The sequence below is a fragment of the Hoplias malabaricus genome, chromosome X2 (genome assembly GCF_029633855.1).
Source record: "Hoplias malabaricus isolate fHopMal1 chromosome X2, fHopMal1.hap1, whole genome shotgun sequence".
NCBI lineage: Eukaryota > Metazoa > Chordata > Actinopteri > Characiformes > Erythrinidae > Hoplias > Hoplias malabaricus.
In genome coordinates, this window is record NC_089819.1 from 1,165,001 (window position 1) to 1,184,834 (window position 19,834).

Consider the following 19,834-nt stretch of genomic DNA (forward strand, 5'->3'; position numbering starts at 1 on the left):
TATCTGCAAGCCTCATTTTTACCTCCTTAGCCAGCTCCACCATGTAGTCCCCGCATCTGCTTTTTAGGTCCAAACAAAGAAAGACAGAATTGTACCCCAGAATTTACATTGTTAATGGGCATTTTTTAAAGAAAATGTAAATAGCTCAGATGAATTTAATTACTGTACATTTGATAAATCAACTCAGCAGCATGGCTTCTCTCACAGTGTTCTGTCAATTGCAAATGAAATTGCAGTTCCTTGCACTGAGAAAGTATGTGGTTGACACATTTACTAATGGCAAGCCATGTAGATTTTTCCAGTTTCAGTATTATCAGAAGAATTTCAGAAGTCTTGTACAATTCCCCATATTTCTTAAGCCTCTTGGTGTAATTTGAAACAGCTATAGGTTTGTGAAACAATTTTCTCCACATTTCTGGGCCAAACACCACATTCGGGAGAGTGCTCACAGCATGTAAGTAAACACAGAGCGAAAGTGCTACAAAATTCAACAACTCGAGTTACAATCTAGTTTCTGTAGTAATTCAAAAAGTGAATAAAAACATTACAGACACATTAAACTTCACCCATGTACAAACAACAATCTTTTTTTTCCCCTTAGACACACTGTTCTACATTAAAATATGCAAAACTTCTGAACATAAACAAATCTTTTAACAATTAGACGTATGTTTTTAAAAACAAGATAAAGGACAAGAGTCCATGCATGCATGAGGCAGAGTTGCCCGGTTGGTGATTTTCCTGCTTTGAAACCTCTGAATTTTATAATAATAATTATTTAAAAAGGGTTCTTTAATTAAAATGAGGAATATCACCTTTAAGCCCAGAATTGAAGACTGTCCAAAAGGAACCTGCCTCAGCTCTGTTCCTATTGTACATGCTTGATTTTGAGCTTAGGTTATCTGACTAAACTGAGAAATCCTGTGTTGTCATTTCACCCACTCCCACGTTGCCAGGTTTTGAATGTGATAAAAGGGTTCAATCAAATTGCTAGCACATACCTCCATTACAACATATTGCAATTATACCTTGTGTATCTGACAACTCATTCTTCATTGTTGAAGTGAAGTGTGATAAGAGAAACACTGGATGTTTTCCCATAGTACAGGCTTTTCTATTCTTTATAAAGTTCCCAATATTTTGTTTTGTGGGTAAACCTCAGTAAATATAAGTAATTAAGTTTTAGGCTAAAGATATACTTCCTATTACCTTTGATTTTGTGTAAGCGTGATGGCTGCCTCACGTATCCCGTGTCTGTTTGTTGCGTCAGTTTTGCACGTCCTCATGCTATGCATACATGCAAGGTGTAGTACTATCGAAGACTGTTGGGCTCTAAACATGTTAACACATTATTAAAATTTTAGCTTGTTAACATGTAAAATTTAGTCATGGTATCTTGACTAAATAGAACACGTTTACCTGCTTTTTAAGGTCTCCGCCAATGGGAGGCCTCAAATCTAGGCATACTTACATATTCATAAAAGTACTTACATCACACATTATCGCTGACAACAAAACATTAAGCCTTTATTTCACCTTAATTATTAATAACATTGTGAACTAAGTGCTGACCTATGACTATGTCAAGTGAACAAAAATCGTAATAAAAAAATTACACTTTTTTTCCTTGAAGTGAGGCTCCTGTAGCGTATAATTTCGTGTTAACACGCTAACACGCGTTAACACGTAAATACCTTATGGAACGCCGTTGGCCTCTAAACGTGTTGGATTCTCCGTGTTTATGGAACGCCAAGAGGGTCAAAAAACGGCATCCAAAAGACGCGTTTACTTTATAAAACGCCGAAAAATACGGCGTTTCTCCCGGCGTAGCGCCGTTAATTACGCCGTGAAAGTATAAATACCGCCGTCTTTTACGCCGTTAAAATACCAGGGTTCAAAACGCCGTAAAAACGCCGTTTTGAACCTCCAGGACGCCGTATTTTACGCCGTTCTAAAGCCAAACCGACGGCGTTAAAAGCGGCGTTTTAAAATAAGATAATGAGCTCCACCTGCCGGCCATGAAAGCCAATCCATTTGAACTCCAATCGTCCAATCACTGACTGAGAAGACCAGACCAACTCAGTTCACTACAGAACTCAGTCATTCTGGATGGAGTTTATTATTCCAAATGTTAAAATATACATTTTAAAGATTTATCTCTCTTATTATTTAACATTTTAGTATTTTGGAGAAAAATATAGTCTTGTTGTATTTGTTTTGTAGAGATTTAAGTAAGCTTCCTTTATGCTGCTTTTCTTTTATATATTGCTTCTCTTTTAATTAACAATGACTGGACAGTGACTGGTGTATTGTGAGTGTAGTAGTAATAATATAATTATTAATAATAACAAGTTACACTTAAATAGCGCATTTCACATACCCAGGGATACTTTACAATTGAGAGCAAAATAAAGAATAAAGAAGAATATTGTGACTGCTGAGGTCTACTTTCACTAAAGGAGAATCTCTGTCTGCTCCTCACAGCAAGAGGAGTACTGTACTTTACTGAAAGCCTGGTTAAGGAAGAGAATGGCTTCCTATTTTGGGTCTTGATTTCTCTCAGTTGTTCTTCCTCTTGCTCTGAAGAGGTCATTCCAATCACCCCACCGTGTTTGAATTATCACTAGATTAGGAACATCTACATTGTGTCTACACTCATTGTCCATTTTATCAGATCTAATGATCTTACAGGGGACTGTTGTCCACATGTTTCATACTTTATCTCCATTTCACCCTGCTCTTCAAAGATCAGGACTCCCACAGGACCACCACAGAGCCGGTATGATTTGGGTGGTGGATCATTCTCAGCATTGGAGTGACACTGATGTGGTGGTGTGTGTTGTTTTGGTACGAGTGGATCAGTCACAGCAGTGCTGCTTGAGTTTTTAATCCCCACACACACTAACACATTACCTTCACATCAGTGTCACTGCAGCGCTGAGAATGATCCACCATCACATCATGCCTGCTCATATATAAATGTGTGTGTGTATATGTATGTGTGTGTTTGTGTGTATATATGTATGTGTGTGTGTGTGTGTGTGTGTATATGTGTGTGTGTGAAAGAGTACACTTGAACAAAATGAATATGACATATAGGATACTTACATCCACTATCTGCTAGGTTACACCGTTTTTTACAATATTTTCTGATCAATTGTGGGTTTGTTAGATTGCACTCTTAAATCTGCGCATGTTTTCAGACAGTACTACAAAATGGCAGCACCAAAAATAGTGCAATAGGGCACTGTTTCAGACACAGACAATGTAGTGTGATTAATGTCTACAATGCACAGCTGTATTTAAAGTCTTATGTAACTTGGTTGAAAAGTTATTGAAAATTACATAAAGTTACATAAGACTTTAAATACAGCTGTGCATTGGTACACCTGGTATTTTAACGGCGTAAAAGACGGCGGTATTTATACTTTCACGGCGTAATTAACGGCGCTACGCCGGGAGAAACGCCGTATTTTTCGGCGTTTTATAAAGTAAACGCGTCTTTTGGATGCCGTTTTTTGACCCTCTTGGCGTTCCATACGTGTTGACACGTAGCGTATAATTTCGTGTTGACACGCTAAGGTATGGGCGGCACGGTGGCGCAGCAGGTAGTGTCGCAGTCACACAGCTCCAGGGGCCTGGAGGTTGTGGGTTAGATTCTCGCTCCGGGTGACTGTCTGTGAGGAGTTGGTGTCTTCTCCCCGTGTCCGCGTGGGTTTTCTCCGGGTGCTCCGGTTTCCTCCCACAGTCCAAAAACACACGTTGCAGGTGGATTGGCGACTTGAAAGTGTCCGTGAGTGAATGTGTGTGTGTCTGTGTTGCCCTGTGAAGGACTGGCGCCCCCTCCAGGGTGTATTCCCGCCTTGCGCCCGATGATTCCAGGTAGACTCTGGACCCCCCGCGACCCTAAAATTGGATAAGGGTTTGGATAATGGATGGATGGACGCTAAGGTATTTACTTAAGTGTTAAGTTTGTGTATTTCGTGAATCATGATGCTTTACTGCCACCTACTGGTGTATGGCGTTATTGCTGAAACAACTTAAAACGCTTAACTTTCCAAATAACGGAAACATTCCAGTGTTTAATGTTCTGAACAATGTTTTTTTTATGAGATTTTGTAAAACCATTATACATATTTAAATATAATACATTATATTGTTGAACGTTTATATATAACCAGATAAACCATATATAAAAACCAAGGGTTTATATAATATAAAGCACATATATATATATAAACCCCTCACTTCAACCACCACAGAATTTACTGCTGAAAAAAGCCGCTTTTTAATTCAGATTTTTTGGTTCAATTCCATTTTGAAGGAGATTTAACCTCTCAAGTTTTTAATGTATATATAAAAGTAGATACACATAATTAAATAAAACATGAGTAAATTAATGTATCTTTAAACATATTATACATGTTTACAGAAAGAGGAGGATCTGGAAAGTTAATTTCACCATGGGTTTGTATTGACACTGTATTGTTTAGCAGTATGCTATTAAAAGAATGCACATAATATATCAATGTGAATGAATTACGCCTCAGTGTCACACACACAGTGTGAGAGAATAGTGGCTTGTTTGATATAAAATTATGAAAAGCTTTAGAGCATGTTATGAATGAAGTTATATAATAATATGCATGTTTATAAATTTTAAGGTACTAAACAACAGATTCTTTTATTGTGAAAAATAAACTTCCAGTTGCTATGGGGATCAGCTTACTGTCTTAGTATTGCTGTCTTCACACTGCTCATGTAGGGCTCAACGTAGCCATAGGTCAGCGCTCAGCTCACTATGTTATGAATAATTCAGATGAAACGTAGGGACTACGTTCACAAAAGATTTATGTTTCGTGTCAGCTACAAACGCGCATGTGTTCACACGTTTAGTAACGGCGTTCTATAATACCTTATTGTGTTAACCCGAAATTATACGTTACCTGTTCACACGGAGTATCCAACACGTTTAGAGACCAACTGCGTTCCATTGCAAAGATTCGCAGCTCCCGATTCCTTGGGCTCCATTTCCGCCTCAAACTGAAGTTGGCTCCTAGATTCAGTGAGCGGTGAAAGAAAGGGACTGTTCGATGTGTACATAATGCTGCGCACATTGCTTATACCGCTTCATGGACAAATGAACAGCACTAAATACAGAAATTAACGAACTGTTTACCCTCACAACACACAAAACAAACAAAAACATGTACGACATATTTTCTTTCTTCCTTTACTCAGTCGCTGTTTAGTTTGTTTATTTGATCCTAAAGGTCTTGCAGTTTAAAATAGAAAGAATGGAAGAATTAAAATGAAAGAATTTTTATACATTCTAAAATAATATATTGTGTGGTATATAAAGATTTCAAATTGATTAATCTGTATTGATTTATTTTAAATTGACCAGAGAAAATAAAACAGATAATAGCAGGTCTGATAAATAGATATTTAAATGTTGAACGGACGGACTGGATTAAAGGAACGGTCAGGTTGGGACACTGCAATTCTCATCCTCAATACAGTTCTAATGCCACGCAAAAACAAACAAACCTGTGTTTAGTCAGGCCGAGGCTGGTGTTTTCTTTGGAGACAAGTCATATTAAGACATTTTTTAGATAGCAATAAGGTGAGAAATTGGTCTAAGTTCTGTCTTATACAAATACACAACAAACTGAACGTGAGGCTGAGAATCTGGAGGGAATTTGAGATCCTTAATCATTTTGGGCCAGCACAAATACACCTTCTAACCACAGATATAGTTCCCCTGTGGGGATAAGATGGATTTAGCCTGGCCCGAAATTATTTTATACTTCAATTTTAACTGGAAACATGGCATATTGAGCAATAGTGCACATAATTAAATTATTATTAGATTATGAAATTATTAGATTGAAAATATTATTTATGCCGTCCACAAATATTACAAATAGAAGTCCAGTCTCCCACTGTTTGTCAACTTATTTCAGACTTTACATATTTGATGTAATACTTTTAAAATCATTTGCAAGTTGTTTTCCCATAGTTTATACTAGGGATGTCCTGATCCGATCCCATAGATCGGTATCGGGACAGATCACGGCATTATTGTACTGATCTGCATCGGATTCGTTGGGCTCGATCTTAAGTCCGATCCTCAATTTCCTCTAGGCGGCAAACTCACGCTCCCTCCTCCTGTAGCACGCTTTGAAAATGTTGTTGTGATCTGACTCTGCTGGCCACCGTAGCGCACACACTTCTTTCTGACTGTTCCTGCGAGTCGTATTCAGAACTGGAGCATGGGGGGGATGTGACACCAACCGCCCCGTACATGTTGTGTTTTGGACCAAGAGGTGTTTTATCCCGTATTTTTAAGGTGAGACTGTTAAGACCATGATTTCTTTTAGACATGCTCCTCTCCCTCAGCCCGAGGTCCACGACTCCTAAACAGAGAATGCGCTTCTCATTGGTCGTCACTTTTATTAAGCCAGTCAGTAGCCAGAGTTAGCTGTCTATCAATTAGTGCTGCAGCCAATGGAGTCACAGTCCCGCCTACAGGGGTTTGTTTTGTGGCTGTGCTGAGAGAATGAGGTCAGTGCTGAAAAATGTATTTTAGCACAGTGTTTTTTCCCTCAACACATCTGTAATGACAAAACTGACCGACTTAGAATCAAATTATGTATACATAAGAAACAGATGATTTTATATAAGATTAAATATAATATTAAATTATTTATATGAGCTGTTTATGAAGACAACTTTTGTTTACTTTGTTATAAAAAAATACAGCAGCTTGGATGCATGCAATTTCTTACTTAATGAAAGATATTCCGTGTGAAGCAGATACACTGGGCTGATTTTGATAACTATAATGTACTTTAAGTGTGCACTGTGTAACAGAACTGTCTAGTTAAATCTAAGTATTGGATCGGGACTTGGTATCAGCAGATACTCAATATTAGAGAACGTGTCTTTGAGTTGTTTGAATTTGAGTGTGTCCAGTTCTATCTGCAACGCTACTGCTGACTACTCATTTTCTTCAATGTATTTGTTTACACTTTGTTCACAGGATGTCCGTCTACTCTTAGTTCCTCGCATTAAGAGAAACACTGCAGGAGGAAGATTCTTTTCTCACAAAGCTCCTCAACTCTGGAATAGCCTCCGGTTACTGTTCAGGGCTCAGACACACTTTCAAGCTTTAAATCTAGATTGAGAACCTACCTTTTCACACAAGATTTTCGTCAATCACTCACTTCCAGGTTACTCTTTCTCTACTTGTGTTTTTATATTATCACTACTTTGTATTAACCCTGTCTTACTACCATATAATGAATATTTAAGTAAGCTTTCTGGTAACCACCAACTAGACTGCACCCTCTCTATCTCTCTGGCTTGTCTGTTGCTGGGTTCTCTTCCGTGACCCGTGGACGATTTTTTGCTGGGCACTTTTGCCCCTGCTTTACCACGAACTTACTAACCATTTTATTTTTCACCCTTGTCTGGTTTTCTTTCCTTGAGATGTCCTCTTCCTGCGGCTCTCCTGGTGTTTCCCTAATCCAGCCCCTGACCCTGTGTATCCTGTGCAAGATCATGGCCTTGTCTCACCTACAGCATCATGCTTGGCCTTGCAAGGATGCTGTTTTATCCAAAATTAACATCTGCTCCTGCTTTTACCCACCCACAGATTCACTTGACCACCTCCTCCTTCCTCATACTCATATCACTAATATTTTACCTTCACGTTACTATAACTCACTCTCCGGGGTTGATTAAAGGAGGATGGGTTCCCCCCCTTTGAGTCTTGGTTCTTTCCAATGTCTCTTCCTCGTGCGCTGAGGGTATTTTTTCTTGCCACTGATGCCCTTGGCTTGCTCCTAGGAGGCTTGGACCCAGATCTCTTTAAAGCTGCTATGTGACAACTGTTGTGAAAAGTGCTATATAAATAACATTTGATAGATTGATTTACAATTTACCAAATATACTTAAGCATAATTACTACTTATTAACTTACTAAAAAGTTATAAATTACCCACTTGCTCTGTTTAGGCACGTTATGATCCTAGATAGCATCGATGTTGGCTGATTAAGATGCCATGTTGTACATAGTGCATATAACCCAATTAAAATTAATTAAATAAATAATAAATTGAATGAAAATGTTATCCTCATGTCTGCGTGGCTATCCTCCAGGTGCTCCGGTTAACTTCCACGGTCCAAAAACACACGTTGATAGGTGGATTGGCCACTAAAAAAGTGTCCATAGGTGTGAATGAATAAAGAAAATATGGAGATTATATTCTAACTTTTTCATGGTTTCAACTGGAGTTTTTTCATCTTGCTTCAGAGTCAGTGTCAAACTCGCAGTTGGTTTCCAAGAAATTTAAGGAGAGAGTTTGATGCAGAATGTTGCTGGTAATTTTATTACAAATAAATAGAAATACAAAAATAAAGATGCAATGGTAGCATAAAGTCCATAATTATTGTATTAATAATTGTTGGACATGGCGGATGGGTCCCAATGGCTGTATGCCTTATAACGAGCTGAAGCACTACCTTTGTCCCAACTGAGCTTCATGACGGTATTGCTGGTCTGCCCTCCTCCTCGTCACGCATCTCATTCCTCAATTTATAGGCTAGCACCCATCCTATGGAGGGTGCACACTCACAACAACAACAAAAACACACAAATATGAACAAAACATAAAAAAATATTTGTGGCTCCTACACTGTGTTTAGAATTTGTATTTGTGTTGGCCCAAAGTCATTAAGGACTTCAAAGTCCCTCCAGAACCACAGCCTCATATTCATTGAGTTATGTGCACTATTGCTGAACATGCCATGTTTTACAGTTAAAATTGAAGTATAAAATCTTTTCAGACCAGTCTACATCTATCTTATCCCCACAAGGGGGAACTGTCTCTGTATTTAGGAGGTGTATTTGTGCTGGCCTAAAACGATTAAGACCTCAAATTCCCTCCAGGTTCTCAGTTTTACACTGGGTTTTTTGTGCATATTTGTATAAGACAGAGCTTAAACTTTGACTCCTAGAACCAATTTCTCACCTTATTTCTTGTATAAAAAAAAAGTCCAAAGAAAACTTCACCAGCCTGGGCCACATTTTTTTCTTATATCTGGCATTAGAATTGTATTTAGGATGAGAATTGCGGTGTCCCAACCTGACAGTACCTGTAAAACAGTCCATCTGTTTAATATTTAAATATCTATTTAACATACCTGTTATTATCTGTTTTACTTTTACTGGTCAATTGAAATAAATAAATAAATAAAAAAGTAATCAATTTGAAAGCATTATGTACCATAAAATATATAATTTGATAATGTATAAAAATACTTCCATGACTTTAAACTGTAGAAACATTTAGGATCAAATAAACAAACTAAACAGCGACTGAGTAAAGGAAGAAAGAAAAGATTTCGTACAGGTTTTTTGTTTGTTTTGTGTTGTGAGGGTAAACAGTTCGTTAATTTCTGTATTTAGTGCTGTTCATTTGTCCATGAAGCAAGCAATGTGCGCAGCATTATGTACACATCGAACAGTCCCTTTTGTTTACCGCGGCTCACTGAATCCAGATCTGCGAATAAGGAACTAACTTCAGTCTGAGGCGGTGATTAAGGAACCAACTTCAGCGTCGTGTTTTACAAAACAAAAAAGGGTTTTATGTTAAAGGGTGAGTAACTTTAAACGCACATAATCATGAGCTAGCCTTTCCTCTCTGTCCTTTACTGTTGTAAACAGCTGGAGTACTTGCAATTTATGTTCATTTAAACTGACGATATCCGTGTTGAGGTAGTCTTCTGTTTAACCAAAACATTACGAATAACGATGTGGGTCACATGACACCGAATGCCGTGTGTCTTCACAATTACACTCAAAGTTGAAATTAGTAAAATATCGGAGCTATCAGTTAAGGGTCGGTGTAACGTTTATCAGTTCAATTTTAAATGGAATAACGAAGGAAATCCATTCATCCATTGTCTGTAGCCCTTATCCAGTTCAGGGTCGCGGTGGGTCCAGAGCCTACCTGGAATCATCGGGCGCAAGGCGGGAATACACCCTGGAGGGGGCACCAGTCCTTCACAGGGCAACACACACACACACACACACTCACACCTACGGACACTTTTGAGTTATGGCGTTATTTTTGTGCCACAATTCTGCACGCTCGCGCGAAGATATTTCGAACGAGCAAGAAGGTTTCTGCGCGCGCGCGCAAATATTTTTGAGGGAACAAGGCTTCTGCGCGCGCGATGTCTTTGACCTGCGCGCTCGCTCCACACTTACAGCCATTACAAAGTGCCTCAGATTCAGCCAATTAGAAACGTCAAATGACAAAGGTCATTTCTGATTGGATGGCTTGACCGCCAAGTGGGAGGGACATACAGGCCGGAGACCAGTCAATAACTTTCTAAAGGAAGCTTAATACTGCAGTTCAAACTGTTCATGTAGAGAGAGGAAGGCAGGTTTAAATCAACCCACCTGAGCAACCCTCCTGAGTTTTACACACACACACACACACAAAACAACACTGAACAAATAGGTTTTAACTCTGGAAAGCTCTATTGAGTTTATCAGAAAAAGACCAAAAAAAAATAAAAATACAGAAAGATTTCACAGACCAGGTGGGTTCAGTTCACCCTCCTTTCATTCCCCTGTATGTTATTAAGGCTACATACATTGCCAATATTTACGGCAAAAAAATGAAACACTATTTTGCTATACATAAATTTGGAACCACAGTTAAATCAAACACACACTAATATATGCAGGTGTACGTTACTACATTACAGAGTTATAGCCAACAGAGTTCTAAATAGCAAACCGCAAGCTAAATTTATTGCAGTATTAAGCTTCCTTTAGGAAGTTATTTAGATTTAAGCATTACACAATCAGCTAGCCCTGTATGTTGGTAACTACCGATCTAGATAGCATTTACAGTTGTGATGTGTCGGTCGCGAACGAACCGGTTCAAAGAGCCGGCTCTTGTAAGTGAACGATGAGAACCGGTTCCCGTCTAAGACCGAGCCATTTTTTTCTAAGGCTTTTCATTCAAACAATCAGAGAACAACAAGTAAAGCTGAGACACTTGATTTTCCTGAATGCCAATCTGTCTTCCAAAAAATAGATCAAGAAATCAGTTAAATATCTGTTGACAGTTGTGGTTGTTTTAATCACTACCGTTGAATGCTGCTGTTTTGCACTTTGCAGAGTATTTGTTTATTTTATTACCCATAAATGGATGATTATTTAATTTAATAAGCTGTTTTGTAATACCTACCTTTTGGGTTCCATTGGCTGTATTTCAGAGTTTACAAGTGATTTTTTATTAAGGTGTTTAAATAAAAATCCAGTTATTTATACAATTGAATGCGTGAGGGCAATCAGTGAGTTATTACAAGACAGCCATAAAACAATTGGCCATTGCAACACTATTTATTATTTTTAATATTGAACAATAATATTTTGTCCCTATAGTCATGTAAAATGTTGGTAATGTTGTTCTTTACCAGTGGAAATAAGTGGTAAAACAAAGAGCCATTTAGGAGCCGAAAGAGCCGTCTCTTTATGAAGAGCCGAGCCAAAAGAGCCGGCTCCCCAAAAAGAGCCGAAATACCCATCACTAATTTACAGTACTTTCTTTTACTAATAAAGTAGTTTCTACAGTCGTTGCAATACCATTTACCGTCGTTGCTAGCACTAATTTACATTATGTACATTGTTTTTCGCATATCAGCTACGTTGCTGACTCAGTTAATCAAGGTAAATACAAGGATAAAAACTCTACAAATGTGGCCAATTCAATGAATATAAAATAAAATGTCTGGCTGTGGTGCACTGGTCTGTTGCCGTTCAGAGGGCACTGTCAGATTTCTCCCTAACCATAACCTTCCACTCGCCGGTATCCATCTATTTACTGGTCTCCGGCCAGTATGTCCTTCCCACTTGGCGGTCAAACCATCCAATCAGAAATGACCTTTGTCATTTGACGTTTCTGATTGGCTGAATCTGAGGCACTTTGTAATGGCTGTAAGTGTGGAGCGAGCAAGCAGGTCAGAGACATCGCGCGTGCAGAAACCCTTCTTGCTCACTCAAAAATATCCGCGCGCGCAGAAACCTTCTTGCTCGTTCGAAATATCCGCGCGCGCGTGCAGAATTGTGGCACAAAAATAACGCCATACACCGCGCCGCCCCCCATTCATTAATATAACAAATTAAAAAATGAAGTTTTATACCAAATTTCCTATATTTGTACAAACCGGATTCCAAAAAAGTTGGGACACTAAACAAATTGTGAATAAAAACTGAATGCAATGATGTGGAGATGGCAAATGTCAATATTTTATTCGTAATAGAACATAGATGACAGATCAAAAGTTTAATCTGAGTAAATATAACATTTTAAAGAAAAAATATGTTGTTTCAAAATTTCACAGTGTCAACAAATCCCAAAAAAGTTGGGACAAGTAGCAATAAGTGGCTGGAAAAAGGAAATTGAGCATATAACGAACAGCTGGAAGACCAATTAACACTAATTAGGTCAATTGACAACATGATTGTATAAAAAGAGCTTGTCAGAGTGTCAGTGTCTCTCTGAAGCCAAGATGGTAAGAGGATCACCAATTCCACCATTGTTGAGCAGAAAGATAGTGCAGCGATACCAGAATGGTGTTACCCAGCGTAAAATAGCAAAGATTTTTAAGTTATCATCATCAAACGTGCATTACATCATCAAAAGAGTCAGAGAATCTGGAACAATTGCTGTGCGTAAGGGTCATGGCTGTAAAAATCTACTGGACGCTCGTGATCTCCGGGCCCTTAAATGTCACTGCACCTCAAACAGGAACGCCACTGTCAAGGAAATAACAGAATGGGCTCAGGAATACTTCCAGAAAGCATTGTCAGTGAACACAATCCACCGTGCCATCCGCCGTCGCCGGCTGAACCTCTACAGTGCAAAGAGGAAGCCATTTCTAAGCAAGCTCCACAAGCTCAGACGTTTGCACTGGGCCAGGGGTCTTTTAAAATGGAGTGTGGCAAAATGGAAGACTGTTCTGTGGTCAGATGAGTCACGATTTGAAGTTCTTTATGGAACACTGGGACGCCATGTCATCCGGACCAGAGAGGACAAGGATAACCCAAGGTGTTATCAACGCTCCGTTCAGAAGCCTGCATCACTGAAGGTATGGGGTTGCATGAGTGCTTGTGGCATGGGCAGCTTGCATGTCTGGAAAGGCACCATTAATGCAGAGAACTATGTTCAGGTTCTAGAACAACATATGCCCCCATCTGGACGTCATCTCTTTCAGGGAAGACCCTGCATTTTTCAACAAGATAATGCCAGACCACATTCTGCAGCAATCACAACATCATGGCTACGTAGGAGAACTGATTGAACAGTTAGAGGCCTGTATTAGACATGAATGGGAGAGCGTTCCTATTTCTGAACTTGAGAAACTGGTCTCCTCTGTCCCCAGACGTCTGAGTGTTGTAAGAAGAAGGGGGGATGCCACACAGTGGTAAAAAAGGGCCTTGTCCCAACTTTTTTGGGAATTGTTGACGCCATGAAATTTCGAAACAACATATTTTTCCCTTAAAATGATACATTCTCTCTGTTTAAACTTTTGATCTGTGATTTGTGTTCTATTCTGAATAAAATATCAGAAGCTGGCACCTCCACATCATTGCATTCAGTTTTTATTCTCAATTTGTTTAGTGTCCCAACTTTTTTGGAATCCAGTTTGTACAAATATAGGAAATTGGGTATAAAACTACATTTTTTAATGTTATATTAATAAAAGAATGGGTTTCCTTCGCTATTCCATTTTTTTTATTTCTGCTCCTCAAGATCACAAGTAAAGAAAAAATAAATACATAAATAAACCTCTTTATTCTATTTTCTCACTTTCACCTTTACTGCGTCTTGTAATTATAGTGATAGGACTGTACCACCACAGCCGGGGGAGACCAACTTGCTGTACCTCTCTGCACATTAACCACAGACTGCCCACCAGTCTTTGTAGTGAGACACAGCAGCAGCAACATTTACACAATACACATAAACAATTTGATTTTACTTTTTATCTGGAACACTGAACTTCATCCAGGTTATGGGGTTTGCTCTCTAGTTTAAGGGTTATAACACTTATTTTTAGACAAGGTTTGATTTTGTGATTAAAACTCAGTAAATTAAGTGTAATTTAAGTTTAGAGTCCAGTTTTCCTGTGCCTTTGAACAAGAAACAACGGCATAGACACTACAGTAACGTTTGTTTTATGTTTGAGATTCAGAATTTTGCTTTTTCACCAGTTACCAAACGTATATTCACCGGAAGAGTTGCAGATTCCTGATGTATCCAAAGAAACCGGAAAATGACACCCATACCTTTATTTACTAAACTGTACTTGCTGAGAGCCAGAAACGCAACCGATTATCGCCATTTTTGCCCCTGCGCCCAGCTCCAGATTTAGGGACCGTTGCACAATTACCAGAATAAACGTATAGCGTTTAATGTTAATATCCAAATATTAATCTCTTTCCTGATTTTACCTAATGACATCACATAAACTTACAAATGTACACAATTTTATTCCTTACGTACTAAGGCTAATTTAGGTGAATTCAATAACCAAATAAAGTTATGGACCCAAATGATATTAAAACAACTTAGAAAAGTACAGATATGTATTCTTTACACATTACAATGTTTATTTTTGGTAAAAATTCCGTCATTTATTTTACAATGATTCAAATATGAATATAAGTTCATTGTAGACCTAATGATGCCAAACAAACACAGAACAATACAGATACTTTTTCTTCAGCTTGTTATAAGTGCACAGTTCAAGTGTCCGCATCCATGATGGTATGTGGGGGCATTAGTGTACATGGCATTGGTGACTTGCACATCTTTGGAGGCATGGTTAATGCTGAACGATATTTACAGGTTTTGGAGCAACTTGTTGTCATCCAGACAGCATTTTTATCGGGGAAGGCCTTGCATATATCAGTAAGACAAGGCCAATGAACATTCTGCATGGGTTACAATAGCATGGCTCCTTAGTAAAAGAGTCCGGGAGCTAAACTAGTCCAGACCTGTCACCAACTGAAATTATTTGGTGCATTATCAAATGAAAAACACTATAACTGAGACCCTGAGCTGTTGAGCAGCAGTAATTTTGTATCAACCAAGAATCAGAAAGAGTTCCCTTTCAAAACTACAGCAACTGGTCTCCTCAGTTCTCAAACACTTACAGAGTGTGATGTAACACAGCGGTAAACATGCCCCTGTCCCAACCGTTTTGGAATGTGTTGCTGGCATCAAATTCAAAATGGGCAAATATTTTTCAAAAAGCCATAAACTTTCTCAGTTTCAACATTTAAAATTTCAACAAAAATGTTTTGCACAATGTCTCAACTCTTTTGGATTTGTAGATTTCTTTGGCTATTAACATCATTATAAATTAATAATCTAAGTCTTGTAGTGTGTCTAAGTTGGTGTGACATCATTAGGTCCAATGACGTAAGAGATTAATAGATTTATATATATTTATATATACAGTGGAACCTCTACCTACGAACTTGATCTGTTCCGTGACCTGGTTTGTAAGTAGAAAAGTTAGTTTCTCGAGTCAATTTTCCCCATTTAAAATAATGGAAAAGCAATTATTGCGTTCCAGCCCCCGCCCCGAAAGTCACCCTTTTTGCACTGATATATGTTTACAACACTCTCAAATTAGTAAAAAAAAATACATGTAGCGTTACTAAAAATAAAAAAGAAATACAGTGGTAACAGTAATAAAAAGAAATAAAAAAGTTTTAAGTGGTTACATATTGCTACAATGAAGACGTGACGACAGGCTGGAGGAGTAACACAGGCACTGGCTGTATGATGGGAGGTGGGGGTGGGTGAATGTGGGGAGACGAAGCGTAGATACGGCTTAACTTAGCACGAATTTTGATGTTTGCTATTTACACTAATGCTAAATTGCTAAAACTACAATGTGCTAATCTTAAAAGTTCACTCAAGTCTGGGCGCTGGGAGACTCGCCTATTGGGGTCAGTGGCCATTTCTAGCCCCCGGCTCAGCGGAGGCTCGGGTTCGTTTCTAGAGTCATGGTTCGCTGGTGGAGGCAAAAAATATTCAAATGCCCTGTTCGTATCTTGGAAAGTTCGTTAGTATAGGCGTTCATTAGTAGAGGTTCCACTGTATATATATATCATCTCTGGGGGTCTATGGGGCAGTGGGCTGGCCTCGGCTGACCCAGCCCTGTCTGAGGCTGAATCCCTTTTTGATTGACAGAATCAGCGACCCTTTGGTGTAAAGATCCGTGGGAGCATTACATTTTCATTCTGCTCTGAGTTGAACCGGACACTTTCTTAATCCTTTTAGCGGCATTTTCTTTGTTAAAAATGACTAGCGACAAATCGAGCTTCTGTTTCTGGTGGGTTTTTTGTAGCTGCTTGTGTTTGGAGACTGACTTCTATCACTCTTTCTGACTATCGCAGTTTCTGTCCAGCGGGTGCTGCTGAGCCCCTCCACCGTCACAAAGCACTCACAGGCGGACACACTTCACATGGGCCAAGGCCGTTTAAGCAGCCTAGCTCTGCTGGCCATTGAGAGGACACTAGTCAAGTCCCTGGAAAAGACGCCTTGTTGGTACGACAGGGTCACAGATCATTTTCTTGAAAAGGAACGGAGGGTAGAATTTACGTATAAATAAACCGACACATTTTATGATGTAGGCCGAAATTGAACTTCCCCTCCTTGAAAGACCAGCACCCGCCACTGAATCTTTATAAAATTAATATCTGTACTTTTCTAAGTTGTTTTGATATCATTTGGTCCCATAACTTGAGTTTAACAAATTTATTTGATTATTGAATTCATTTTAAATAATCACCAAAATTAGTCTTAGTATGTAAGGAATAAAATTGTGTACATTTGTAAGTTTATGTGACATCATTAGGTAAACTACTGGGCGCAGGGGCAAACTCAGTGATAATCGGCTGCTTTTCTGGCTCTCAGCAAGTACAGTTTAGTAAATAAAGGCTATGGATATCATGGTTTCTTTTGTTACATCAGGAATCTGATGTGTGCGCATGCGCGAAAAGTGCGTGCAGCCTTTACGGTAGCTCCCGTTTGTGTATTCGTTTTTTCTTTTTAACTATAGTTTTATCTTAACAATATCTATTTATTTTTACAAGGTAACTTAGCGAAGTTCTGCCCTCTCGAATCATGCTAGTAGAGAGAGTTTTGGTCAGTTTTTTCACTGTGAAAGTTCTACTTTCATGGTGCACCGCGGCGCAGGAGCATGGTCCCTTTGTTTACACCCGGGATCAGCTGATCGCGCTGAAGCCGGCCGGCATGGAGATCAGGGCCGCGAACTTCCCAGACGAGCTCTGGAGACGGACGCGCAGGGGATGTAGAGGAGGAACGAACCAGCGCTCGGGGAAATCGAGGGCAAAAAGACGGAGGCTTATGGAGAAAAAGGGATATAAGCCGCGTCTTCCCACCGTCGTCATGGGCAACGTTAGATCGCTGGCTAATAAAATGGACGAGCTAACAGCGTTAGCCATGAGTCAGAAGGAGTATCGGCAGTGTAGTTTAATGTGCTTCTCGGAGACATGGCTACACCAGGACATTCCAGATGATAATGTTTCAATCGCTGGCTTTCAGACTGTTCGGGCCGACCGGAACCGCACCGAGAGCGGTAAGCGTAAAGGGGGAGGGCTGGCTGTGTTGGTTAACAACCGCTGGTGCTCTCCTGGTCACATTACCATCAAGGAGCGTATCTGTTGTCCGGACATTGAGCTGTTGGCTGTTGGACTCAGGCCATATTATTTGCCGAGGGAATTTTCCCATGTTGTTGTGGTCGCTGTGTACATCCCCCCCTCTGCCAACCCGACGTCGGCGTGTGACGTCATTCACTCCACCATAGCGCGTCTCCAAACTCAACACCCGACTGCCTTCATTGCCATATCAGGTGACTTTAACCATGTCACTATGGCCAGGACATTACCAAACTTCACTCAGTATGTGGACTGTCCTACCAGAGAGGAGAGAACATTAGACCTGATGTATGCTAATGTTAAGGAGGCATACAGCTGCTCCCCCCTCCCCCCTCTGGGTGGATCTGACCATAACTTGGTCAACCTTAGTTCAAAGTATGTGCCTCAGGTGAAGAGTCAGCCTGTGACCATGAGGACAGTGAGGAGATGGTCAGAGGAGACTTCTGAAGTACTGCAGGACTGCTTTGAGACCACAGACTGGACAGCACTCTATGAGCCTCATGGAGAGGACATTGACGGGCTCACAGAGTGCATCACAGATTACATCAACTTCTGTGTAGAATCCACTGTCCCAACCAGGACTGTTAAATGTTACCCAAACAACAAGCCGTGGGTAACAAAAGACATTAAAGCACTCCTCAATAAGAAGAAGAGGGCTTTCAGAGCTGGAGACCGGGAGGAGGTGAGAACGATTCAGAGGGAACTGAAGAGAACCATCAGGGAGGCTAAGGAAAGATACAGGAGGAAGCTGGAGTGGAAACTCCAGCAGAACAACATGAGGGAGGTCTGGAGTGGTATGAGGACCATCTCTGGCTTAAGGTCCAGCAATAATAGGGGAGTAGTGGGCAGTGTGGACAGGGCCAACGAGTTAAATTTGTTTTTTAACAGATTTGACACTGTGAGCCCTGACTCCTCTGCTGTCGGGCCTCAACAGCCCACTCCACTCCCCCTCCTCCCCTCCTGTGATAGTCCACGTCACACCTCCTGTGATAGTCCACGTCACACCTCCTCTCCTCCCCCACCAGGGACCTCTACAGTGAATCTCACAGCTGACCAGGTGAGAAGACAGCTACAGAGACTCCACACGAACAAGGCTGCAGGCCCTGATGGTGTTCCCCCCAGGGTGCTTAAAGCCTGTGCCACCCAACTTTGTGGAGTCCTGCAACATGTCTTCAACATGAGCCTGAGTCTCCAGAGGGTCCCGGTGATGTGGAAGACGTCTTGCATTGTTCCTGTGCCAAAGACTCCGCGGCCCAGTGACATCAAGGACTACAGGCCGGTGGCACTGACGTCCCACATCATGAAGACCATGGAGAGACTTGTCCTGGATCACCTCCGGCCCATGGTCCAGCCACTTCTAGACCCCCTCCAGTTCGCCTACCAGCCTCGTCTGGGGGTTGAGGATGCCATCATCTACCTGTTGAACCGAGCGTATGCTCACCTGGATAAGCCAGGCGGCACTGTGAGGGTCATGTTTTTTGACTTCTCCAGTGCGTTTAACACCATTCAGCCTGCTCTTCTGGGTGACAAGATGAATGCGATGCAGGTAGACGCCCCCCTCGTGTCCTGGATTGTTGACTACCTGACTGGCAGACCACAGTATGTACGTCTGCAGCACTGTGTGTCAGACAGAGTGGTCAGCAATACTGGAGCCCCGCAGGGAACTGTCCTCTCTCCCTTCCTCTTCACCCTCTACACCACTGATTTCAACTACTGCACAGAGACTTGCCACCTCCAGAAGTTTTCTGATGACTCTGCACTTGTTGGATGTATCAGCAGGGGTGATGAGGATGAGTACAGGGAGACGGTGAACGACTTTGTTGCGTGGTGTGAGCTGAACCATCTGCAGCTCAACGTGACAAAGACAAAGGAGCTGGTGGTGGACCTGAGGAGGGACAAAACGCCGGTGACCCCTGTGTCCATCAGGGGGGTCAATGTGGACATTGTGGAGGACTATAAATATCTTGGCGTACACATTGACAATAAACTGGACTGGGCTAAGAACACTGACGCCCTTTACAAGAAGGGCCAAAGTCGTCTCTATTTTCT

General features: G+C 40.6%; 1 protein-coding gene across 5 annotated transcripts in view; it reads left to right on the plus strand.

Annotated features, from left to right (window-relative positions):
• LOC136676680 (CD59 glycoprotein-like) overlaps nt 1-19,834 on the plus strand; it is a 40,087-nt gene that overhangs the window by 1,802 nt on the left and 18,451 nt on the right. The window contains exon 1 of one of the 5 annotated variants that reach the window (XM_066653839.1): nt 3,894-3,951. The exons of 2 other annotated variants lie outside the window; for them this stretch is intronic. In XM_066653839.1, the coding sequence (XP_066509936.1) occupies nt 3,940-3,951 (12 nt within the window). In that variant the 5' untranslated portion in view covers nt 3,894-3,939. Of the gene's footprint in view, nt 1-3,893; nt 3,952-7,055; nt 7,236-9,579; nt 9,666-19,834 lie in introns of those variants that run through there. 2 more of the 5 variants (XM_066653843.1, XM_066653841.1) reach the window with 2 other exon arrangements.